At 67.7% G+C, this 24,314-nt stretch overlaps 1 protein-coding gene across 7 annotated transcripts in view; it reads left to right on the forward strand.

Moving 5' to 3' along the window:
* The window catches only part of RXRA (retinoid X receptor alpha), a 93,263-nt gene that overhangs the window by 17,508 nt on the left and 51,441 nt on the right, over positions 1–24,314 (forward strand). The window contains exon 1 of one of the 7 annotated variants that reach the window (XM_059891123.1): positions 22,285–22,396. The exons of 4 other annotated variants lie outside the window; for them this stretch is intronic. Coding sequence is in view for 1 of the 3 variants with exons in the window: in XM_005213506.5 (XP_005213563.1) it covers positions 23,124–23,142 (19 nt within the window). In the remaining 2 variants the exon portion in view is untranslated. Of the gene's footprint in view, positions 1–22,284; positions 22,397–23,038; positions 23,148–24,314 lie in introns of those variants that run through there. 2 more of the 7 variants (XM_059891120.1, XM_005213506.5) reach the window with 2 other exon arrangements.

The raw sequence follows: 24,314 nt of genomic DNA on the forward strand, positions 1-24,314 counted from the left end.
TCGGGCAGCGTCTCCTTGCCTGTTGGGGGCACAGCCACTCCCTCTGGGGTGTCTCAGAGCCGATGTCGGCACGACCTGAGCGTGTGCCCAGGGAAGGAGCCAGGCGTGCAGATAGAGGCTTAATGTCCCCTGGGCCAGCAGCAGTGGGGGCACCTGGTGGGCTCGGGGCCCTTCCTGCCCAGCCCTGGGGCCAGAATGGACACGGCCCTTCGTGGGGGTTGTTAATCGCGGGCCGTGCTCCCCTCTGTTCCCGCTCCCTTCCACCTCTGTGTACCTCTGGGAAGTGGAGAAGCATTGGAGGCTCAGCCCCAGCCCCGTTCATTCGTGACTAGATCTGGGACACCTCCTGGCGCAGAGGCGGGCCGGCCACGGTGCTGCTGCACCTGCTTTGCAGGCGGCGCCCGGACGCCTTTTCCTACGGGAAGCCCTCCTAGATGACCCCCGCCCCGGGAGGGCCCCCTCCACACCCACGGCCCTTGCCTTGTGCATCTGGCGTGTCTTCCCCCCGCCTGCTGCTAGGGACTGTGTGGGGAGCAGGAGGTGGCGGCAGGTGGGTGTGGGTCGCGGGGCTGGTGCTTGCTTGCAGCGCTCGCTCACCCGTCCCGGAACGCCTGACCAGTCTGCTGTCCCTCCCCCGCTGCGCGTGGTCCTCGGGGCGAAGCCGCAGCTCCAGGGCTGGCACGCGTCCGTACTCCCGCGGGACCAGCCTTCCCGCTCCGCTTCCTGCTGCTGGAACGTTGGAGCACGTGCTGTGCCTGCCCTGAAACCTCCCTCCCCGACGGCCCCTCCCCGCCCCGCACGGGGGTTGCCCCTGCAGACCCTGGGCGGTCGCCACAGTCCTGGCTGCCCCCACCGTCACCCTCTGCCCCCTAAGTCTGCCCTTTCTTCTGAGGCTCTGCGTCCGCATGTGGTTTGCTGGAGGGGCCCCCGTCCCGACCCTCGACTGGGGCCCGAGTTCTGCATCTGCGGGGGTCCCAGGGGCTGTGCCCCCTCAACTCTCTGCAGGTCTTCACACAGGGAGTGCGGGAGGAACGTGACTGAGGGCAGGGGTGGGGCTTCTGGGGGCGGCCACCCCCCTCCCCGCGTCCTCCCCGGGTGACCTTGCAGAGCTGGGGTGGTGGGAGCTTGGGGGGCCTCCCACGTGGGCACGGGGTGGGGGGTGGTGACAGCTGGGCCTGGCCGAGACCCCAGGTCACAGGATGGCAGGACTGGGCCTGGAGGAGGTGCTCTGCCCGACGCAGCGCTGGGGGGCAGCGGAGACGCTGCCCCTGGACTGCACTGGCCAGAACCAGGGCCCTGCAAGAGGACCTTGGCCGTGGGAGAGGCTCTGTGCTTTGGGGGGATCCCTGCGAGCTGGGGGGGACTGGGGCTGGCACTGGGAGGCGATGGGCAGGTGGAGCTGGGGTGGGGGCTGGGGTGTCCCCCAGAAACGGACTGTGCTGCTGCAGGGAGGAGAAAGAGTTAAGGGCCGAGGGAAGTAATAATGTTTCTAATTTTCCCGTGTAATTTGATAAAAATGTAAATCGCTGGGTGGAGGACGCCCCGGCCGGCTGTGGTGTTGACCGAGGTGAACCGTGGGCTTGGGGTGGCCGGCCTGCCTTTGTCTGCGCCCCCCGCGCTGAGCCCGGTGCCTCCGCCCCGATGGACGGGCACTGGGGGGCGGGGGGCGGCCCTTGCGGTGTTGGGGTGTCCACCAAACGCAGGGCCCCCGGGGGGGCGGCTTGGAGCTGGGCTCCCCTCTGACTGCCCCACCCTGACGTCCAGAGGAGTGCGGGGCCTGCGGTGACGATGGTCGCGTCCTGGGTACGTGGGGTGACGCTGGAGATGCGCTGTTGGATGAGACAGGTGGCCAGGAGGCGCTGGTGGGGGCTCGGGGCAGCCGTCCAGGGGCCCCAGGGTGGGGGCGAGGCTGGCCCGGGGAGGGGATCAGCGCAGGGGCATGGGTTGATGGCAGTGTGGTGGGCAGGGGGGCAGCCATGGGAATCCCTGCTGCTGCAGAGATGGGGCCTGGGGTCAGGGTGGGGTCCCGAGCCCCCGAGGGGTGGTGGTCTTAGGGGTGGGGGTGCAGTGGGGCTAGGCTGCGGTTAGAGCCATATCCCACAGGCCAGGACTGGGGGCGCTGGGAACCGGGGTGCACTCTGGAAATTGGGGTGCCTTGAGGTTTGCATCTGAGAGGTGGTGCTGTTTGTGCGGTCGTGGTGGGGGGAGGCTGGAGTCGCGGGCGGTCGGTTGGGCCACGCGGGGTCTCATGGAGGCGGGAGGGCCTGGGAGCACAGGCACCCGAGCTGGGGATGGAGCCTGGGAACCTGGGGTCTGCGGTCAGAGCCTGGGGTGTCCTCAGGGCGGCGTTTGGTCAGCACAACCCCGGGGCTTGAGGGTGGGAGCAGGCGGCGGGGCGTTGGCGCGGCCTTGGCAGATGCAGGGACCTCGGCATCGGCCGGTGGGCGGGTGCTGGGCAGCGCGCTCCCCGAGGGGGCGGGGGTGTTCGCTGAGCACAGGGCACTCTAGGGGTCCCCGCCGCAGGTCAGTGGGTCAAGGGCTGGGGGAGCCCGGTGCTGTTGGCTGGCCCCGTCTTGGCTGTAGGCCTGCCTTCCTGCGAGGGGGGCGCTTCTGCACGTCTATACCCCTGCCCTGTCCCAGAGTCCATCCCTGGGAGGTGTCCCGCTGGGCCTGGACGCTTGATGGCCGGGCTGGGGGGCAGTTGGGACCTGGGTGGGGAGAGCGGAATCTCGAGAGTGGCCCTGAAATGCCTGCCAACCCCCAGCCTTGGGGACCTCAGCCTGGCCTCGCCCTGGACTCCGTCTTCGCCCCAGACTCCAGCTCTGCCAGCGTCCCTGGGAGCCGCCGTTTTGCGCCCGCGGGTAGAGCGTCTCCGGGCAGGGGCCGGCATGTCAGCCGAGCCCCGGTTCTGTCACGAGCGGTGCAGGCAGTGCCCGTGCTGAGGGGGGCTGATGAGGGGGCTCGCGTGGGCCCTGGGCTCACGGCGGGGATGGGGGTCCCCTGAGCCCTGCTCCGGTCCCGGAGGGCCCGTGTGGAGGCTCTCCCAGGATAGGGGTCTGGACCTGGGGCTGCCCCCCTGCCGATGTGGCTGTGCCTGCACACCTGGGCAGGGCGGCTCTGGGCAGGGGGTGACCCTGCCTGGGGGAGGGCTCGGTGGGCTTGGGGCTGGGGTGCACGCCTGGTGGAGGAGGAGCCAGCAGACAGGGACTCGCGGCCTTCTGGGGGCTCTGGGAAGGGCGCTGAGGCTGGCTCCGTGGATTGGGGGGAATTCACGCCAGCATCCTGCCGGGAACGCTTGCTCCCTCCTGCCCTGCTCAAAATCTGGTGTATAAACGATCATACTCTCCATTTTCTCCTATTTTCTTGTTGGCAGGGACCCTGCTGCCCTCCCCGGGCACACGCCTCCGCCCAGGGTACGTACGGGCCCGGGGTCAGGAGGGGTGGGTGTCCAGATGGCCAGGCGGGTGTGCCTGCCCAGCGATACCAGGAGATGCCGCGCTGATCGCGGGCTGTGATTAAACGACCTGTCCGGGCTGGCTGGGCAGCTGGTCAGTGTCAGCTCGCACGGCAGGATGTGTGGACGCTGCTCGCTGCGGCGGGGGTGGGGTGGTGGATGGCGGGGGGAGAGCAGGGGCCACCGGGAGCCTTGGGGGCAGGCTCTGAGGAGTGGAGAGTCAGACATGCCGCTGGAGTCGGACACCCCGGCCTGCCCCACCTGCCCGCCCTGGCGCTGGCCCCTGGCCCCTCTGAGCCTCAGGCCCCTCGTCTGTGGAGGTGGCTGCCCGTCATGCCCTCGCACCTGGGCGGAGCAGAGGCCCCTGGTGGCTGGTGGGTGGCCTAGGCCTCCTGGGGCGCCTGCCGTGGGCTCCTGCTCCTTGGAGGCCGGCAGTTTCCACGCACGGTCTTCCTCCTTGGAGGCCCAGCGGGCACGCAGCTGATGGACGCTTCCAGACTTGCAGCCGGGGTCGTCATGTGGGCGCCTGGCTGGCTGTGTGGGGCCTCGTGGACTGTCCCTCCCACCCCGGGCGGCGGCTCACCCCAGATGTTTTACTCCTGGGTCGGAAGGCAGGCGGGAGGGAGGTGGGCCAGGCTCCGCGCCCACCCCACAGCACCCGGGGCCGTGTTGCAGGGGGGCTGAGGGTCCCGGGTCCCCTCTGTCCTCATCTGTGTTTTCAGCGGGCCTTTCTCTGCTCCCGGGTCAGGGTGGGCAGACGCCCTGCGAGGGCCGGCAGGGCCTCCTGCCTCAGCGTCCCCGCCTGTAAAGCGGGGGCAGCCGATGCAGCGGTCGGGAGGAGCGTCTGCCCCGTGAGGTCCGCCTGCCGGCTCGTGAACAGATGCTGGCGGCGGAGGCCGCTCTCTGTGGTCCCCTTAGGAAGCGATGGCTCTGGGGACGGTGCTGACTCTTCTGGGGGCGGGCCGGCCGTGGAGATCCAGACAAGGCAGGGCTGGAAACAGGAGGTCGGGGAAGCTGCTGGTGGCCTCGGGTCTGTTGCTCCCCTCCGGGGGCTCACCCCTTATTGGGGTCTGTGGGCCCAGGGCAGGGCACCGGGCAGGGAGGTGCGCGTGGCCAGGCGATGGGACGGAGCTGGCTGTGCGTGGGCAGGTGTCCAGCCCCCGCCCTGACCTGACCGCGTCACCCCAAACTTGGCTCCCTCCCAGCACAGGAGCCCCCGGTGGGGCGAGGATCTGACACCCCGGGAAACGTGATCCCCTTCCTGGCCTGTGAATATTTCATCAGTGGATTAAAAATTGAAGCCGAACCATCATCCCCCACCCTGGGAGGGTGGAGGAGGGGAGCTGGCTCCGTTTCAGGCCCGTTTGAGTCTTTCTCTCGATAATGGAGCCTTGTCAATTAGAAAGTGACATTGCTGTTTAAAATGCCGCTGTGCGGCCCTCTTTAATTAAGGCCGAGATGTAATAACCAATCTGCTGCCGTGAATGAATTTTTAACCATCCGAATGAGGGGTGACCGGTGCCCAGCGGGGTTTGTCAGGGTGTGTGTGCCGGGGGGCCTCAGGAATTCGTGGGGGCTGTGGCGCTGGACGGGCGGGGCATCTGGCCTGTGTTGGTGATGGCGTGTGTGTGTTTGGCGTGTGTTGGTGGTGGGGTGTGTGTCTCTGGCGTGTGTTTGTGGGGTGTGTGTGTGTCCAGTGTGTGTTGGTGGGGGCGTGTGCCTGGTGTGTTTTGGTGGAGGTGTGTGTGCGTGTGGTGTGTGTTGGTGGGAGGGTGTGTGTCTGGTGTGTGTTGGTGAGGGTGTGTGTTTGGTGTGTGTTGGTCGGGGGTGTGTGTGTTTGGTGTGTGTTGGTGAGGGGGTGTTTGTTGGTGTGTTTGTGTGTGTGTGTGTTGGTGAGGGTGTGTGTCTGGCGTGTGTTGGTGGGGGGTGTGTGTTTGTTTGGCGTGTGTTGGTGGGGCTGTATATCTGGCATGTGTTGGTGGGGGATGTGTGTGTTTGGTGTATGTTGGTGGGGAGTGTCGGTGGGGGTGTGTCTGGCTTGTGTTGGTGGAGGTGTGTGTGTTTGGCGTGTGTTGGTGGGGGGTGTGAGTCTCGTGTGTGTTGGTGGAGGTGTGTGTGTTTGGCGTGTGTTGGTGGGGGGGTGTGTTTGGTGTGTGTTGATGAGGGGGCGTGTGTCTGGCGTGTGTTGGTGGGGTATGTGTGTGTGTGCGTGTCTGGCATGTGTTGGTGGGGGGTGTGTGTCTGGCGTGTGTTGGTGGGGTATGTGTGTGTGTGCGTGTCTGGCATGTGTTGGTGGGGGGTGTGTGTCTGGTGTGTGTTGGTGGTGGGATGTGTGTGTCTGGCGTGTGTTGGTGGGGAGTGTTGGTGGGGGTGTGTCTGGCGTGTGTTGGTCAGGGGTGTGTGTGTTTGGTGTGTGTTGGTGAGGGGGTGTGTGGTGTGTGTGTGGGGCGTGTGTGTTTGGTGTGTTGGTTTGTATTTGTGTGGTGTGTGTGTGGGTGTGTGTGTGTCTGGCATGTGTTGGTGGGGTGTGTGTGTGTGTGTGTGTGTCTGACACGTGTTGGTGGGGTCCGTGGCTGCCATGTGTTGGTGGGGGGTGTGTGTTTGGTGTGTGTTGAGGGGGTGTGTGTCTGGCGTGTGCTGGCGGGGTCGTCCTGGTCTGTGTGTGAGGCCAGAGGATGCAGACTCTGGTCTGTGTGTGGGGCTGGGGGATGCAGACTCTGGCTCTGTGTGTTTGCGGGTCAGGATGGGCACGCCCGGGGGCTGAGGTCAGGCCTGACATGGGGGCGGGGGGAGCCCTGGCGGTCCCGAGGGTCCCGTGAGCGACGTGAGGGGCTTTGGTGCGGTGGGGACAGCTCTGGGCTTGGGTCTGCCCAGGCGTGTGCTGGGTGCTTGGCGAGCCAGGATCGATGAGCCCCCAGGCCTCCCGGGCTGTCAGGGAGCCTGGACGTGGGTGGACAGTGCCGCTCCCGGTGGGCAGGGGCTGGGCTGGAGGGTCCAGCCAGGTGGTCACTCACCGGGACCCACGGGTCTGTGGGGCTGCGTCGGGGCCCGCGGGTGTGTCTCAGGCCCCAGGGTGGCAGCAGGGGTCCCCTCCAGGCCCACGGATGGAGGCCCGGCGCTGGGCAGCGCTGCCCGGCTCCTCCCCACTGCACCCGCCCACTGGCGGGCAGAGGTGGCTGCCCGCCAGGAGTAGACCGTGAGGGGCGGCGTGTCTGGACCACCCAGCCTCCAGCCTCCCTCTGCCGGGCCTCCGTGTTTTCCTTTGGCGGGGCTGGCGCTGATCCCTGGCTGCTGGCGGGCGCTGGGCGCCGCGTGCCCTGGCCGCGTCGGCGGCTCCCGCCCGGCTCAGCAGCAGTTACCCCGGCGAGACAGAGTTGGGGTGTGGGTGTTGTGGGGTCGTCCGAGGGGCTGAGGGAGGGGCCGGCTCGGGGCGGCTCCCCGTCGGTCCTCAGCCTTGCCTGCACGCCGTGGTGGGGTGGACTGGGCCCTTGCATCAGGCACGGTCCTCCTAGAGAGCAGGGTGCCTGCCGCCTTGGGGGATGTCTCTTGGGGGGTGCGGCGGGCTGCACCTGGAGTTTTGGGGCCCCAGGAAGCGAGCTCAGCTGGGGAGGAGCTGTGTTTATTTTCTTAGATGATTTAAAGGCTGCTGGAACGGTGCTCGTGAATGTCCCCACAAGGCGGAATTTCTGACGGCTCTGGGTGTGGGAGGCCCGGCCGGGCGGACTGAGCTGGAGGGGGCCTGGTGTGTGTGTGTGTGTGTGCCTCTGGGCACGCATGGCGGCGTCAGGGTGGCGACCGTTCACGTGGCTGCCCAGGGCACTGCCCGCCCTCAGCAGTCCTTCCCCTGTGCGCGGAAGGGCTCTGATGCCGGGGGGCTCCATCTGCTTCTGGGAGGCTGTGTGCCCCAGTGTGTCCGTGTGCTGGTCCTCCCGAAGGCGTGCGCTGGACACTGCCCGCCTCCTCCGGACCAGAGGGTCGTCTGCCCTGTCCCCCTGCCCCTCCCCAGGGCGGGAGGGTTGAGGTGCCGTCTGTCTGGCAGTGATGCCTGGCGTCGGGCAGGGAAGGGCCTTTTGTCCCAGAAGCCTCCTGGTGCCTTCGGAGGGCCGTTGGTGTCCAGGGCTGGGTGAGCCGAGCTGTCTGTAACCTGGGCTTCCTGACCTCTCCCTGACGGCGCTGGCAGGACTCAGGGGCAGCGCCAGACGCTGCTCCAAGCCTCACCGGGGACACCCTGAGAAAGCTTCATGTGCAGCAGGCGGACAGTCCCCAAGGCACCACGGGGGGTGGGTTGGGGCCTGCCGTTCGGGGAGCAGAGATCTCGAGGCCCCGGAGCAGGGACTCAGGCCGGCCTTGTCCGCAGGCCTCCCTGGTCGGCTGCCGTGGCCGCCTGGGGTCTCCGGAAGGTGCGGCCCTGGGGGCTGGGGGCCTCGGGCAGCTGTGGCCGTGGGGGGCGGGGGACCGTGGGGTGGAGGCGCATGCCGGGCCGTTCTGACCTGGGCTCTGCCATTGTCCGCAACTAGTGGAACTGAGCTCTGTCTCCAGGAGCTGAGTGACAAGGCCGTGTCGCTTGTCACTTCTGCGGAATTTGCAGCCAGGTGCCGCCACGGGTTACTGTGTCTGCCCTCCTGAGCTGTCGGCCTGGCGTGAGAAGGCCTGTGGGCTCGGTGAAGCGTGGGGCTGAGTTAGCTATAGCTCTGACCCAGTTAGGGTGTCCCCCCTGGGCTGCCCACCTTTGAAAGAGGGGAGCTTTCAGAACCGTGGTGTCCAGACCAAGGAGGTCGGCAGCCTTGACGCTGGGCTCCCCGGTGGGCCCTGGTGACCCTGATGTGCAGCTGGGCCAGGAGCTCCCAGTGCCCTTCCTGTAGCTGTGTGTGTGCGTGAGTGCATGTGCGTGTGTGTGCGTGCGTGCGTGTGTGTGTGCGCATGTGTGTGCGTGTGTGTGGCGGGGGCGGGTATGTGTGGTTCCCAGGAGATCTGAATCTTTGGGAGCTCTGCTGTTGCTGAAAGTCTCAGATCTGGGTCAGGCCACGCCCCGCGCCCCGGGCCCTCCTGGCTCCTCAGGCGATGCTTATCTGAGTCCCTGATCTTGGCTCCCGTCCCCCGGGCCTGTGCACTCCGACTCCCCTGCCAGCGCCCGTGGGCCTCCCAGGCTGGCCATGAGCATGGGCCTGCCCCAGCGCTGCGGGGTGTCCGGACCAGGGGGACTCCTGGGGCTGGCTCCCCTGCCCGCAGGGAGCTCAAGAGCTGGGTCTGTGTTCCAGAAGTGCCGGTACCTGTGATTGCAGGAGGGGTGTGCGTCCTCTCTCGTCCTCTGGGGTTCCGGGTGGCTGGGGCCGCGCTCCCTGCAGGCATGACCCCCCCCACACCGTGCCTGGCTCCCCCCTGCCTGTCTCTGCCCCGGGGCTCTTCCTCACCTAGGGAACTGCAGGCCCAGGTCCCCAGGGTCAGTGGGAGCAGTGGTCAGGGGGCTGGGCCAGGCGGGTGCTGGGAACCCTGTCAACCAAAGGACAGATGATGAAGGCAAGTGGGACCCTCACTGTGGGTCAGGGAGATGTCGGGCACCCCCACCCGTTTCCTGATCTGGCCTTGGGAGGCAGGGAAGACAAGGGGCTCTCACGGTCAGCCAGCCGCGGGCCCTGCTGCGTGTCAGTTTAGGTTTTGATCTCTGCTCGTTTGGGCTTCTCCTCTCCGGCGGGGTGGGGAGGGGAGGCCCAGAGTGCAGGGGCCAGCAGAGACCGAGAGAGAAGGGACGGGTGGTGGCTGCCCCGGGGAAGTTTGCACAGGGTCCTCTGTGGCCGGGGCGAGTGCCCGGGGTCGGGGAGGCCTGGACCCCTGCCCACCGCCCGGGCCGCCTCCGCCCTCGCCCTGTTGCCCAGCCTGAAGGGCGGCGGGTCCTTGCAACACAGCAGAGGCAGGTAGGGGCCTGGCCCGTTGTGCAACCTGCAGCTGTGCGGGGAATTCCTCCCAGCGCCCTGCCTCTGCTCTGCCCCGGAGTCTGCATTTTTTGGAAAGCTTGGCTGCGATCTAATCCCAGAGGGGCAGAGGCTGGGCTGCTCCCCGGCGTCAGATAAGCCCTTGGCGGTGGGGGGGGGCGGGGCGGGGGTTGACCACAGTTAGGTTGGGGGGGGCGAGGTCTGGGATGGCTGCTGGGCTTTGATGTCCCTGAAGAGGGGCAGGGTCGTGTCTCCACGGGGAGCCAGAGCCGGGTCCCCCAGAGCTGTCACTGGCTCAGGCTGTCTCCCTTCCCCGCTGACCGGAAGCGTGGACCCGCTGGCTTTTGCTCCTTCCCCGGCCTCCCCCGAAGGGCTGGGGGCCTTCTAGGAGGGGCCTGTCTTCACCCAGCTTCCCCATCCCAGCTCTGTGGGGCTGGCTAGACTTGTCCCGAGTTGGGGGCAGTGTCAGCCTTCTGTGGGTCACCCCACTCAGGAGCAGGGGGCCTGTGGGCAAGCTTCTTAACCCCCCGTCCCGCTCCGAGCCTCGGCTGCCTGGCCGCTGAAGTGGGCAGGATAAAGTACTGCTGTGTTGCTGGTTCTCTGTGCGGCGCTGGGATCGGCCTGGCTCACGTGGCAAGTCAGCGCGGCAGCGGGGCCTGGGGTCCCTGGACCTGGCCTTGGGCTGGACTCACGGTACTGGGTATGGGAAGACTCCCTGGAGGTCGGTCCAAGGGGAGGAGAGGGTCCCAGGCACACAGCCCTGCCAGGAGGGTGGCCCTGCGCAGAGTGGGGGCCTGCGGGGCGGGGTTGGGGCCTCCCTGCCCCCGACTGCCCGGTGCGGGGGCACAAGCTCCTGCTCAGTGGTTATTGGACCAGACCCCAGGGGCTTCAGACGGGAAGGGTGGAGTCTACCAGGGTCCTGCTGGGGTGCGGTCACAGCTTGGGCGGCCGCACCTGTGCCTACGCGGCTGGGAGAGGCCTCCCCTCACCTGCCCCCCTCCCCGCCCTGCAGGCGGCCCCAAACCTCAGGAAGCCCCAGGAAGCCCCGGGGAGGGTTGGGGCACGGAGAGGGTGCAGCGGGGGCAGAAATAAGACACAACAAAGCAAAGCAAAAGTCTGCCCCCAGCCCCCAGCCCGCACCCCACGCCTCCTTATCTGGTCCCGCGCCTGCCTGTCGCAATTGCTCGCTCGGGGCTGGGTTGAGAAATGCGATCTTCGAGAGATAGTCGTCTGGGGCGGTCGGACGGGTTTGGATCCTGCCCCTGGTGGAGGGCCTGCTCCCTCCCCCCGCTGAGGAGAGACTGGCCTGCACCCTCCTGCCTGCGTCCTGGCCCTGTTCCGGGGAGAGGGGGCTCTGGGGGCCGGGCGGGGAGCCTGCCTGGGGAGGACCTCCCCACCGCCTTCGTCTCGCAGCTGTGTGACGTCAGTACCCGCCGCCCCCCGGCCTCAGTTTCCTCCTCGGCCCCTGGGGTGGGGTTGGAAGTGGGGGCTCTGTGTGCAGGGGTCGTGCAGGCCAGGCCCCGCGAGCTCAGGGTGCTGTGGGGGACGCAGCCCTGAGCAGGGTGGAGGGAAGGAGTGCTTCTCCCCAGCAGACCTTGGGTTTCTGTTAGCTGGGACCTTCCAGGACGCAGACATGTGCCAGAAGTAAGCAGTGAGGGCCACACTCGGGGCGGAGCGCGCGTTCCTAGAAAATGGACCGAAAACGGTGCTTTTGTCCGGACAATGATCAGTTTTGCCCCTGCAGCCTGTGACCTGAGTTATCAGAGGACGAGACGTGGGGCAGCTTGGGGCAGGGAGCGGTCAGTGGGAGAAGTGCCGGCCGAGGAGGAGCCCGGGGTGGCCACAGGTGTCCACGATACTGGGGAACACAGGGAGGTGGGCTCGAGTGGGGGGCCTGGAGTGTGGGGGGCGTGAGATCCTTTGGGTGCGTGACGGGAGGGAAGTGTGACCCCCACATGTATTTCTGTGGACAGACTCTGGTCGCCTGCCCACCCAAGGATCGTGTCCTTCAGAGGGGTCCCCGTGGGAGGCCGTGTGTCACTTATAAGAGTGGCCCCAGCCGAGGAATGAGCCAGCTGTAACCCCGTTCCCAGGTCAGAGCCCAGGCCGCCAGGTTCTGTCTGGCCCAGCCTGCGTGTCCTCGCCTGGGAGTGTCCCGGCCTGCTGGGCTCTGGGCTGGACAGGAGGCTCATCACGCTGTCAGCGGCCGCTTTCAAGCAGGAGGTTGGTGAGGGCTTAGGGCTGACTTGGGGCGAGGGGCAGGACGTGGGCAGCTGCTGTCCAGGGTGAAAGGGCCTCCATCTGCCTGGGCTGGGGTGGAGCTTGGGGGAAGCCTTCCTGGAGGAGGCAGCAACCTGCAGTCAAGATGAGGCAGTGGGTGGAGGCCGAGAGACGGAAGAGGAGTTCTGGGTTCTTGCGGGGAGGCCAGACCTGAGGGCCAGGCGGGTCACGGCGGGCCCCACAGGGCTGTGTGGGGTCTGACTCGAGCTCCTGGGCGCCCGGGCCGTGTCCTCTGCAGGAGGCGGCCTTGCAGGTGCTGTTTGCCCCGAGTATCCCTGCCCCGCCCTGCTGTGCGCAGGATGGGGCGGTGGGGCCGGGGCCGGGGTGTCCGCAAGGCTGCGGGCTGGCCTTGGCGTGTCGGCAGGTCTGCGCTTGGTCTTCGTGTGAGTGTGATGTGCACGTGGGCAGGAGACCAGGAGCCCTGCATTCACCGTTCACCTCCGTGGGCTCAGGAAGTGGCCCCAGGATCCTCTGGAGCCCAGGAAGCCACAAGGAAATAAGGGGTGCAGGGGGAGCCCCCGGGGGGCCACACTGGAATGGCCAGATGGCTCACACTTCAGTGGGAGCAGGCTTGGGTGCAGAGGGCGTGTGAGCAGCTCCTGGTAAAGAGAGGCCCCAGGTGAGGCCAGGAGGCTGCGGGGCCAGCAGCGGAGACCGGGGGGCTGGGCAGGGGCGCCCTGTCCGTCCTCGGGACAGGGAGGCAGGCTGCGGCGAATCTGTTGGGTCCAGACTGGGGGTCCCCAGCCCTCCCGAGCGAGAGTGTCTTGGAACCGGACTTGGAAGCCACCGTTCCACTATGTCCCTGCGGAAACTGAGGCCTGGCAGTGGGTGCCTGAGGCCGTTCAGAGCCTGGGAGGGCTGTGGGGCCCGGCGGCTTCGGTGGGCTCCGTGTCGGGGTGCCTGTGGGCTCCGTGTGGGGAGGGCACCCTGTGGTCAGTGTTCACTAGCAGCCAGCTGCTGAGCCGAGGGGCAGCTGGCCACCGAGCCCCCAGCCCCAGTGCCCTTCTCCTCGGGCTTCGCTCCTCTCCCCCTCATCCTTCTTAGCTCCCTGGTGCTCCTGCCTGGCACCCACTTACCTGGCCCCGCCTCGCCGCGCTTCTGGCCCCCAGCCCCTGGCTCCCGGCCCCCCAGCACCCGGCCCCCAGCCCCCCAGCACCCAGCCCCCGGCCCCCCAGCCCCAGCCCCCAGCCCCCGGCCCCCCAGCCCCCCAGACCCAGCCCCCCGCCCCTGGCCCGCCGGCCCCCAGCCCCCCAGCCCCAGCCCCCCAGCCCCCGGCCCCCAGCCCCAGCCCCCGGCCCCCCGGCCCCATGGAAAATGACTTCCCTGAGTCTGCGTCCTCGTTCTCCTCCCGGCTCCACGCCTCCTCGGGGGACGCAGTGCAGCTGTGTCTGGAGGGTGCCGGGCTGGGGAGGGTGGTCCCTTTCCCTGGCCTTCCCACCCCCTTAGTGGGCCTGGATTTGAGTTCTCCTGAGGACTGGTTGGTTAAGACAGACTCCTCGCTCCCTCTGCTATAAATAATAATAATAATAATAAACCCAGTCAGCATTTGTGGCTGGATTCCCACGGGGGACAGGTACATGTGGCCGGGGGTTGGACGGGCCACGGTGGGGCCCTCGTGGGGGTGGGAGGCAGGTGGACCCTCCTCCGTGTCCACCTGTCCAAACACATGGCCGAGGCTCGGGAGGGCCTGCATCCTGTCCGTTTCCCTCGTGGGCTGCCTCTGGCTGGATGTCTGGCTGAGCAGGGCCGCCTGGGGGCTCTGGTGGGCCTGGCCTGTGAAGGGAAGGGGCTCACGCTCTGAGATGCCTTGTTGCCCCCACCGGGGGACAGGCGGAAGGTCTGGGGACCCTGGGATACCGGGCTGGAGAGGGGTGTGGAGGCGGAGCTGAGGAGGGGGCGGGCGCCTGGCGGGGCGGTGTGCTCTGTCCTTCAGCCCCGCCATCTGGGCTGGAGCCCCCAGCTCTGGCCCAAAGCCCCTGCTTTCGTCGTCTTGCCTGGGGGGGCGGGTCCAGGGTTGCTGGCTGGGCTGACAGCCACTTGCTGCCCTCGGTGGCCTTGCCCAGGCCGTGGGGCGCAGGGTCGGCATCCGGCCACTGCCCGAGCCGCTGACAGCCTGCAGACTCCCTGTCGTCGGGCCCGGGGCGGAGTTGGCAGGAAGCAGCTGTTCCTTCCCCTCCCTGCCTTCTGGTCACGGGACTGCGCTGCGACCGTGAGCCCGGCTCGGCCCTGGCCTTGCAGAAGTCCCAAGTTCAAGTCTGCATCCATGTGTCTGCTTCCTTCCCCAGGGGCCTGGCGGTGGGGCCGCGCGGTGCAGCGCCCGCCCCGGGCCCCAGTCTGAGCCGCTCTCAAACCCACCGAGGGTCTCTCTCCACCCTGCAGACAGAGGCGCCTCAGCCACAGGGCTGCCTTGTCTGGGGGGCAGCCTGGGATCTGGGACCACCCGGGGCAGGGGGAGTTCTGACCAGCACCTCCTGGAAGGAATATCCCCATCAAAGGCCTGGGGATCCTGGGTGTGGGGGCTGCCCCTGGCCTGACCAAGACCTGGGACCTCGGCCTCGGGGGACGGTGGTCACACGCACTGAGGTGGACGCTGAGCTGTGCTGTTGGGCGGCTGGGGGATGGGGTCCTGGGCTGGGAGTCGGCCCGTCTCCAGGGGCCATCAGAGCCCCAGGCAAGCCCCATGCTGGCCCTGGTCTGGGGCTGGGGAGACACCTTGGGGTGGGGGGGTCTGGGAAGGCCTGGCTCCCTTCGAGCCCGCCGTGGCTAGTGCCTCTCGCCTGGACTCTGCTGGGGTTTTGTCTGATGGGAGCCAGTGGCCTCGTGGTGTTGGGCTTGACTTTCCCACATGCCTTGCCATCTGACTCATCAGGGCAATGTAGTGACCGTGCTGCTAGTTCATTCGACTGATTACTTCTGGAGCTTTCTCTGGGCCTGGCACGTGGTCTCGGAGCCAAGAGGGAACTTGGAGAGCTCAGGGACCAGGCTGGGAAGGCGCAGGCCTCCCTCGAGGCGGGGCGGCTGCCCCCAGGCCTGTGATGCGCTGGGGTGCAGGCCCTTGTGTACCGAGGCCCATTTCAGGGCCTGGCCTGTGGCATCCGGCCCTGGGGTCCCTCCCCGCATGGCCACCCACTGTCCCTCACTCTCCCCACCCCGAGTCCACCCTGGCGGGCCTGGGACAGCCGTGGCCAAGAGGCCACGGGGCTGAGACGCTTCTAGCCCACGCGGTGCGCCGGGAGCCGGGAGCCGCCGGGTCTGCCTCCATCTGTCGGTGATGAGCTTCTGGGGCTGTAACTTGAGTTCTGCCCAGCGTGCTGCGGTCCTTGGGGTTGCAAAGAGCCGGACACGACTGAGCGACTGAATTGCTGAGCAAGTGCCTGATGGATCTGGTTAAAATCTGGGGCACGGTGGAGGTTCTTGGTTTGGGAGCAGGCCCATAGGCTCTCAGGGTTGATCCACCGACTGCCCACATGGCCAGGTGGAGATGGAAGGTTCCAGAACAAGCTCTCAGCCCAAGGGCCTTGGGCTTCCTCCTGGTCTGACACGTGCAGGGGCCTCCCCACCTCCCCCGGCCCTGCCCGGCTGGGCTTGAGAGGGTGGCCGTGGAGCTGGCCATGTCTCCAGGGTGCGCCCAGCGCCAGCTGGAGCTGGCCTCCGCGGGTGTGCTGACTGAGATTCACCTTTCGTCCCTGGCGTGGAGGGTGGGGGACGCCCTACACAAGCCTGGGTGTGGGGCTGGGCCTGGGGTCACGCGAGTCGTCCCCGAGCAGGAGAGATGGGAGGTCCCCAGGGCTGAGCCTCAGGGTCTGTGTTGAGCCTCTTGTCTCTGGCATGGCTGTGGCTGGCTCCTGTGTTCCAAGCGGGAGGTGGGGGCGGGAGGTCTCCTCCGCCAGCAGCCCTGGCCCCCGCTGCAGCCTGGCTTTCCCACACCGTGTTCGGGGGGGGCCTGAGGTGTCTATGGCTGCGAGCTGTCTTTAGAGGAGGAGGGGCGGCCGCAGAGCTGGCACGCACCCCCTTCTTCATGGTGGGTCGGGGATGGATGGTCAGCCCTCGGGGTGCTGGGCGCTTGTTTTCTGAAGGGCTCTGTCTGTGGTGGGGAGCCTCCTGGGGTGATGATGTTCTGAGAGAGGTGGCTGCGGGCAAATGGGCGGCAGGACCTTGCTGCCCTCAGCCCCCACACAGCCTAGGGGCGGCAGGGTGACCTCAGAGGGGCCCCTCACCGGGAGACACACGGTAGGCCCCGGAGACTCCGGCCTCGTCTGCCCACTCTCCTCCCTGCCGGAGGGGAGAGGTGGAAGGTGTCCACTTAGGTGATCAGCCAATTTCACAGCTCACTGGTTTCCCATCTAAGCGACGGCCCCAGTGGGCCTGGGGTGGGCCCCGCGGCCGCTCTGCTGGGTGCTTGTCGGCGGGCTCCTCGCTCCTTGCCCTGTGGGGGCGCCTGTGGCCGCGGTCTGGCGTCTGTGACTCGCTGGCACTACATCCAGGAAGATGTGGACGGTGGGTGTGCACAGAGGGTCGTGTGGCGAGGCAGCAGCGAGCACACCTCTGGGAGCCCATGTCCTGGGCCGCGCCAGGCACGGTTCCGTTCGGCCAGGCGCATTCCCTGGGGGCTCAGCAGGAGAGAGCCCGCCTGCAACGCAGGAGGCGCAGGTTCAATCCCTGGGTTAGGAAGACACCCTGGAGAGGGGAATGGCAACCTGCCCCAGTGTTCCTGCCGGGAAATCCCTTGGACAGAGGAGCCTGGCGGGCTGCAGTCCATGGGGTCGCAAAGAGGCGGACACAACCGCGCGTCCGAACGACACCGACACCCAGCTGACTCGGCGCAGCCCCGTCCACCTTGGCCCGGCCCTCGGAGGCGTGAGGACGCCAGGTCCTGGGGGCCCCTGGCCGCCTGGTACCGGGGCGACGCCCGCTGCCAGCAGATGCGGGGGCGGGCAGGGCCCCGGCTTTCGGGCAGATGCAGGTGGTGTGCGTTTTGGGTAAACATAGTCATGCCGCCCTTAGCGGAAACCTCGGGCGATGACGCCCTGCCACTTCCACTTACTTTAGCAGTTTAGGGGGAGAAGCCTTTCCTGAGAACTTGGCGGCCTGAGAAGAGAACAGCACATCCCCGGAAAGCGGGCAGGTGGCGAGGCGGGGGTGGCTGCTGGGAGCACTCCGGCCCCAGTGGGCCTTCTCCGCCCCTCCTGCCCCGGCCCCCTCCTCCCACTTTCTAGATTCTTCTACCAGGATGGCATGACAAGTCTTTCCCCCTAAATCTCGAGCTGAGCTGAGTTTCCGAGGCGCACAGCATCTTGCCCAGACTCTGGTGCGGACGCTGTGGGGCAGGAACCCGTGTGTCCTGGCGGGGACGTCTGCTCCGGGCTCACCGCCCCGGTTTGTGGACATTACAGATGAGGGTCTCCGATTCCTTTCCTCCTTCCGCCCCATCCCCTTACACAGGAGGAGGCTGAGACTGGAGAGGGCTGTGCCCGTCTGTTGTCACCCTGTGGGGAGGGCGGGCTGCCCTCAGCATCGGGGGGCACTTCCCACGGTAAAGGCTGTGAGCGTCGGGTGGGCCGTGTAGCCGGACTCGGGGTGCAGAGACGGAGGAGGCGGGGTGGCCCCTATGACAGCCAGCTGCACGCAGGCCGTGGGAACGTCCCCCACTGCATGTGCCGTCTCCCAGGGTCCTTTCGGGGACCTCTGCTGTAAAGACGGGGCGGGGACTCAGGGTCACACACAGGAGCCTGCTGGCCCCCGGCCGACAGCCCCCGGGGCAGGGGCACCTGGGCGGTGACGGGCACGTGGGTCCCCGGCCCTGAGTGCGCTCAGGGTGGGCCGACCTGGTCTCCGAGGACGGGCTTTGGCTGGTGTGTCAGCCCCAGGGTGAGGCCGGGCGTCCCGGCCCCTCTGCGGGCCTCACGCTGCCCCGGTGTGGACGGTGGGCCCTGTGCTGAGCGTGGCGGGGCCCTCTTCCCCTTGCTGGGGACTCTGCTCTGGGGACACGGCCGTGGCTTTGCTGGACGTGTGGACGCGGGCCCTGCTGTCCCTCAGAGGGCCTGGGGCAGGGCAGGTGAGCCGGTTTCACATCTGCTCTTGGTGCTCCCGGGGTGGGGGGTCGAGGGGCTAGTGCGGTCTTGGGGAGGGGTCAGCAGGCTCCGTGGATGGAAGGGAAGGTGCTTAGGGCGGAACTCACTGCTCCGTTCACAGGCCCCCCCACCCGTCATGCCTCTGTCAGGCCCACGCTGGAGGAGGGGTCCCATACCGGGGGTGGGTGGGGGGGTTGTCTGGTGGGGGAGGTGCACACAAACGCCCAGCCTTGATGAAGCTGGACCCTCTGTGTGAGCCTGAGGGGTGGCCTGGAGGTGGCGGGTCAGGGGTCAGGTGAGCGACTTCTAGGAGCGTGGTTCCGTCTTGGCCTGAGTCTTAACGTCTGGGGTTTTGTCTGATCCGTCTGGTGCCTGCTTCTGGCACCCCTTCCTCGCTGGCGGGGCCAGCGGGCTGGCACTGGGTCACTGTCTTTCGGGCTGGGCCTCGGGGGCCGTGTGGTGACCAGTCGCACAGGGAGACTGAGGCTGCGAGGTGCCAGGCCCCGGGGGGAGGTGGCCGGGGAGGGTCCGTGGTCCCGGTGGGGAGTCTCCAGAGCCGGCACCGCCTGGGTGGTCCCCGGCGCACATCCACACGCACGGGGCGGGTGCGGGCTCTTCTCTGCAGGGCCGGCCACCCCCCGGGTGCAGAGGCTTGGCCGGGGCTCAGAAATCCGCCTTATCTCGGACCGTCGGGCTTCCTCAGCAGGCTGTCCCCGCTCCCGCCCCTGCCCCGGCCCATCTGGAACTCGTTACCTCTGGTGTCAGCGGCAGAGCAGCCCCTACGGCCGGCTCCCAGGACGGGGACGCCGACCCTCCTCCAGCCTGAGCCCCCTTGGGCAGCACGAGGCCTGTGGCCTGCCTGGGGCCAGTGCTGCAGGGCCGGCTGTGGGTGGGCCGTCGAGTGTCCCCCACGGGGGTGCTGGGCAGGGCTGGTCTTCCTGCTCCAGAATCAGTGCCTGGGAGGAGATGTGGTCTTGGGGTCTGGAGGGCAGGGGGTCCCTGTGTGGACGTGGGGGCGGCTGAGGCTGGAGCGGATAGTCGCTCGCCCGGCCCCGGGACTAAAGTCTGCCCCCTGCCTCGGTGCCTTGGAGGGGTGGCCGGATGGTGGTTTCGGGTGTCCAGGGCGGGGGGCTCAGAACAGCCACGTGTGGGCGGTTTGAGTCTCTGCCCAGCTGTGGGCCACCAGGGGGGCTGGGTGTGGTGGGCTTCCCCCAGCAGGCCTTCCTGGCGTTCCCTGGACCGTTGAGCTTGCCCGAGGGCGGCCTTCCAGGCCTCGGGTGCCAGCCTGCACGGTGGGCCCGTGGGAGCCCGTGTGCTGCCTCTGGGCTCCTCTTCCTTGCCAGATGCCGCTCGGGGAGTGGGCTCCGGCAGCCACGCCGGCTCCGGGCCCTGCTCAGCCAGCCCTGCTGATCTGCAGGAACTGCTGATTCAGCTAATGGTGCTCCAGCTCCCCGACATCAGCCGCGGGCCCACCCTGCCGGAGCACCTCCGCACCAAGCCTCCCTGCCGGCTGGTGTCTTCTGTTGGTCACCAGCCCGGCTCACTCTCACTGCGGAGGTGCCAGTGTGTGGGCTGGGCTCCACGCCCTGGCCGCCCAAGTGCAGCTGCAGTGGGGGTGGGCTAGGGTCTCCACCGCCCTCTCAGGACTCTTCCTGCCGTCTGAGGGGCGGTGACAGGAGCTTCACTGGCCTGAGTCACGGGTTCGCGGTTGTAGGAAGCGCAGGCCTTCAGCCTGGGAGCAGCCGCCGTCTCACCTGGTTCTCAGTCCTTCAGTCACGGAGGCTCCTTCTCCTTCGTCGCTTACACGACGTGGGGGTGGGAGAGGCCTGAAATGGAAACCCTCTCTCCCAGCCGTGTCTCCAGGAGCCCCTGTCCCCACAGCGGCTGCCTCCCCGTGGAGGAGGACCCGTCAGTGTGGCCCTGCTCAGTCTGGGCTCTTGATTCCCAGTTTCCGGTGCCCCCCCGGGCTCAGCAGACGGTCAGTGGGGGGCTCGACAGAGGCACGATCAGGCTCCCGGAGGAGGTGAGTCCCCTTTGGGGACGGGGGCACAGCTGTCACTCTGTCTCAGGGCTCTGATGGGTTTGCCTGCAAGGTCCAGGGGCTCCCCCCACCCCGAGGCCAGTCGGCCCCTGCCTGGGGGACCGCCGGGTACTGGGGTGCGCTAGACAAGCACCTCTCGGTGTCAGGGCCGGGTGGCAGAAGGTACGGAGAGCTGGTTGTTTTACCGAGTGAGACGGGGCTCCGTCCTGTGGGTGGTGCACACGTGTGGGCACCTGGGAGACCGTGGTGTCTGGGGCCCTGTTGTCCTGTCCCAGTGAGGTCCCCACTCCCACTGCTGAGCACCCCCGACCCCTCAGGGGCTGCAGAGGTTTCGGGGCTCCAGGCCTGGCTCCGAGGTCCAGTCGGGGGCGGCTGAGTGACCTCAGGAAGTCCCGTCCCCTCTTGTGCTGGACGGGGCCCGTCTCCTGCAGCCTCGCGGTTCAGAGGTGGGAAGGGAGGCAGGGGCCAGGCGCAAGGCCCGTTTAACCTGGAGGCTTGCCCTTGCCTCTTATGACAGTCGTGCGTGCGTGCAGGCCTGTGCAGACAGCCACGTCTGCCCATGCGGCGAACGCGGTGTCCACAGCGCTGCGTCCTGCCAAGGGTGGCGCGTCCCTTGTCCCTCTCGGTGTCTGGATCCTGCTGGTCTGAAGCGGGGTGCTGGGTGGGGCTCCCGGCCACCTGGGGAGGGCGTCCCGGTCATCTCGCCTGGGGACAGGGAGGGAATGTCTGCAGGGACTTCCGAGGGCACGTGGGGTGTATCCATCCTCTGCGGGCCCTGGGGGAGCCTCAGGCCTGAGTGAGCCCTGGCCGGCCCCACACTCCCCCGCAGGAGAGCCCTTTGGCTGGCGTTCCCGCTCCTTGGGGCGTGGGGCCTCCTCTGGGCCTTGCCCGCCCCTGCGTCCAGACCGGGCGTCCCCCGATTACCATCCTTGTTTCTGTGTGGGTTCGTGCTCCGTACCCCCAGTGGGCGATCTGCCGTGTCCCCGGATCTAGAGCAGCACCCTGTGTTGAGGAGGTGCCTGGGTCCCTCCTGATGAGGGGCACAGCGTTTGAAACTCTGTGTCTCTGTGGGTGCCGCCGGCCACATTGAGCCTTTGGGGATTTCAGAGCCATCCTTCCTGGTTGCCCCTGAGCTGTCTCTGAGAGCCGGCTGGTGTCATGCTGGCCGCTGGTGGGGGCACCTGGGTGGACGTGCTGGCCTGTGGAGCCCCCTGTCTGGCGAGTCTGCAGGGCGGGCACAGTTGAGACCCCGGAGGGCGTGCTGTGCAGAAGGAGCCTGGCAGCTGCTGGGCCACATGTGCTGAGAGGCAGGGCTGCCCAGGGGCACTGCCAGACCGGGTGGCCGGCTGAGGGTGGAGTCACTGTGGGGGGAGCGCTGCCGTGTCCCCCCACCCCCGACTGGTCCTGGGTGTGTCCTGAGGGCCCAGGGAGAGGCCGTGCCAGGCCTGCACCGTGGGGGCTGTGCTGGGGCTCTCAGTCCCCGGCGCTGGGGGGTGGACAGGCTCCTGGGGTCTGCAGGGGCTGGGCCCTTGGGCATGTGGGCAGAGTGCCCGCTCAGCCCCGGAGGCACAGGGCACAGGGAGAGGGATTTTCCCCCGATGCTGACCCCCACCCCAACTCACAGCCTCCCCTCCCATTGGCCAGGTGGAGGCCCGCGGGGGGGTACCCGCCGCACTGCTCCTTCGGGTGCGGCCTGGGTCCCTTGCCCTCGCTGGGGCTCGGTGTCCTCTGAGGTGGACTCAGCAGGTCCCTTCTGGGCAGCAGGGGTGCCCTTGGGTGGCAGCTGCTGTCCTGGGCTTCTCTCATTTTCCCTCGACGTTCAGCCAAGGGATGTGGGCCGCATGCAGGCTCGGCCGGACCCCATGCTGATTGTGAGGACTGATTGTGAGGACGTCCTCCCGACCTGGCTTTGCGCCCCAGGCCTGCTGGGTGGCCCCAGCCGAGGGGTGCGCTCACTCTCCGGGACATGCTCTCCTCGAGCGCCAGGTCGGTGTGGGCTGCACGATGCTCGGGGCGGAGCGGACCTGCGAGGGCCTGTGGCGGCCCAGGGCCGGGGCGGCGGCCTCTGTACCTTCACGATGGCCCAGCCGGTCCATGCGCCCCGAGGACGAGCAGGCCGAGGCCTCCCGGGCGCCGCTGCGTGTCGAAACTGGCCGCTGACGTGGCCGCGGTGTCGAAACGAGTGTTTGCGGGTTTCCCAACATCCTGCCGCCGTCACAGGACCGAGTGTCAGGAGCCGGGTTCCAGGCCCGGCCGGACCCTTCTTTTGGGGTGCCCTGCGCCCCGTTCTCTCCCCCTGGGAGACCGGGAGAGACCGCCACTCCCCCACCTCCACCCAGGGCAGGGCAGAGGGCGTGAGCTCTCGTCGTCCTGGTGACCTGCCTGTTGTATGGAAGTCAGGAGGCGTTGGAGTGGAGGGCAGGATTCGAATCCAGAACTCGAGTCTGCGCTGAGGCTGTGTGCTGGGCAGGAGGCGGGGGCGGGCATCTGCCCTCCTGGGAGGCACACGCCTGTCTGGTGGCAGTGGGTGGTGGCCAAGGGCCCAAGCCCCCGTGTCCCCCGAGAGGCTGCCCCGGGTGGGGCTGTGAGCCCTTTACTGAGCAGCCCACCTCGGGAACAGGTAGGAGGGGGGAGCCTTAGGTTCGGCCAGGTGGCCCCCTTTTCCTTCTGCTGACCTCAGGCTTGAGTCCGGGGCTGCCCTGTGAGGACCACAGATTGATTGACCCTCCGCTGTGTGGCAGGCACTAGGCTTCCGGGAGTCACGGAGCCCTGCCTGTGACCTCCCCGGGTGGGCTTTCTTACGCTCACTGCTTATGGAGGAAGCTGGGGCCCAGAGAGGCCAAGTGACCTGCTGGGGGGCACACAGCAGTGGGCAGGGAGTTGGTGTCCAGGCTGCCCAATTTTTCCAGGATTCTGCTGGGTCCATCTAGGAGGAGATGATGCAGTGGGAAAGTCCAGCCCCAGCCCAGCGGCGGGTCCAGGCCTGGCCGTGCTGAGCTGTGCAGCCTCGGGCACACAGTCCAGACTCCCTGATCCCCCGAGGGGACCCTGCAGGCTCTGGGTGAAGGGGAGGAGGAGAGGGTCTCGGGCCCGCCTTCCCGGCAGGGCGCCACCACAGACCCCAGCCCTGACCCCCGCGGGGTGGGGCTGGGGCCCTGGGACCTGTGGTCAGGCCTCTCCCCGGCTGTGTTGTTGGCCTGCTGCCTGCCAGCAGGGGCGGGGCCCTGGAGACACTCTCTTTTGGATGAGGAAGTGGACGCTCAGAGAGGGTGTGGGGCCTAGCTGGGGCCACACAGCGAGGCGGGTGCTGAGCCAGGGGCCTGTGGAGACGGGTCATCAGGAGACCCATGCCCGAGACCTTTCCTGGTAAGGTGGGCATTTCAGAGGCGGTGGGGAGGACTCTGTGGGCTCTGTCCCATGGCGCTCAGCGCTTTCTCTGGGGCTGGGAGGGATAGCGATGGAGGTGCCGGGACCCCCGAGGGCCTGCTGTGTCCCGGAACTGCGGTTGACGCCTGCTCCGTGCACCAGCACGGCATCGGTGTCCTCAGACAACCCCGTCTGGACAGATCATTAGCCCATTTTGCAGACGAGAACATTGGAGCCGAGTGGCCACGTGGTGTGCTGTGGCGCTCGGTCAGGAGGTGGGGTGGACTTGACCCCTGGCTGCACACCTGGCACCAGGGGTCCGCTGCGTGACTCTGTAGCCCTCCCTGGGACTCTGGCTGGGCTGGCGGTCCTCACGGTGGGCGTGCACGCAGGTGGGTCCCGTCTTCCCAGCTGTGCGTGGGGAGCCCAGGGCTTGGTGTGCGGCGGGAGCTGGGGGCGTCCTGTAAGTTACAGCTGGAGGGAGGCGGGTGGTGCCTCCCACAGGAAGCCCTCCTCGATGCCTGTGCCCAGACAGCGCCCTCCCTCCCGCCACGTCCCTGACCGGCTGGGCCCCAGGGCCTGGCCTGGATTATCCACCTGTTCCCAGCACAGTGGAGGCTGTGCGGGTAGGCCACCCACTCGGGAGGGCTCTGTGATACATACCCAGAGGGGGCCTCTCTGAGGACGAGGACGCTTAGACCCAGTGGGGTAGGGCCGGCCGTGGGTCGTGCGGGCAGGCCTCAAGCCCAGGTCCACAGGTTGTGTGCACACCTGCGCTCACCTCGTCACCTCAGGGATGGCCAGGGACAGGCCAGCCTCGTGGTCACGGCCTCCTGGCCGCTTTCTTCTTACGTGACGACTTTTTGCAGAAGAGGAAATAAAGGCTCAGAGCGGTGGTTCAGCCTGCTGGGGTTTGCACAGCTCGTTAGCGCCTTAGGGTCTCTTTGAAACTTGGTCCTTACTCAGCCGGTTCTTAAGGACCACGGTGAGTCCCGCAGCTTCTATCAGCCCGTTCCTAGCTCCCTCATCCCCACTCCACTTATCCATTTAGCCTTTATTTGTGCCGGCTGTATACCAGGGTAAGGCCAGGCCCCAGGGCTGCCTGATGAGCCGGCTGCGGCTCCCGCCCTCGGAGCTCCCGGACTTTGGGGGCTGGGGGCACCCTGTGGTGG

This window comes from Bos taurus, chromosome 11 (genome assembly GCF_002263795.3).
Source record: "Bos taurus isolate L1 Dominette 01449 registration number 42190680 breed Hereford chromosome 11, ARS-UCD2.0, whole genome shotgun sequence".
NCBI classification, from domain to species: Eukaryota; Metazoa; Chordata; class Mammalia; order Artiodactyla; family Bovidae; genus Bos; species Bos taurus.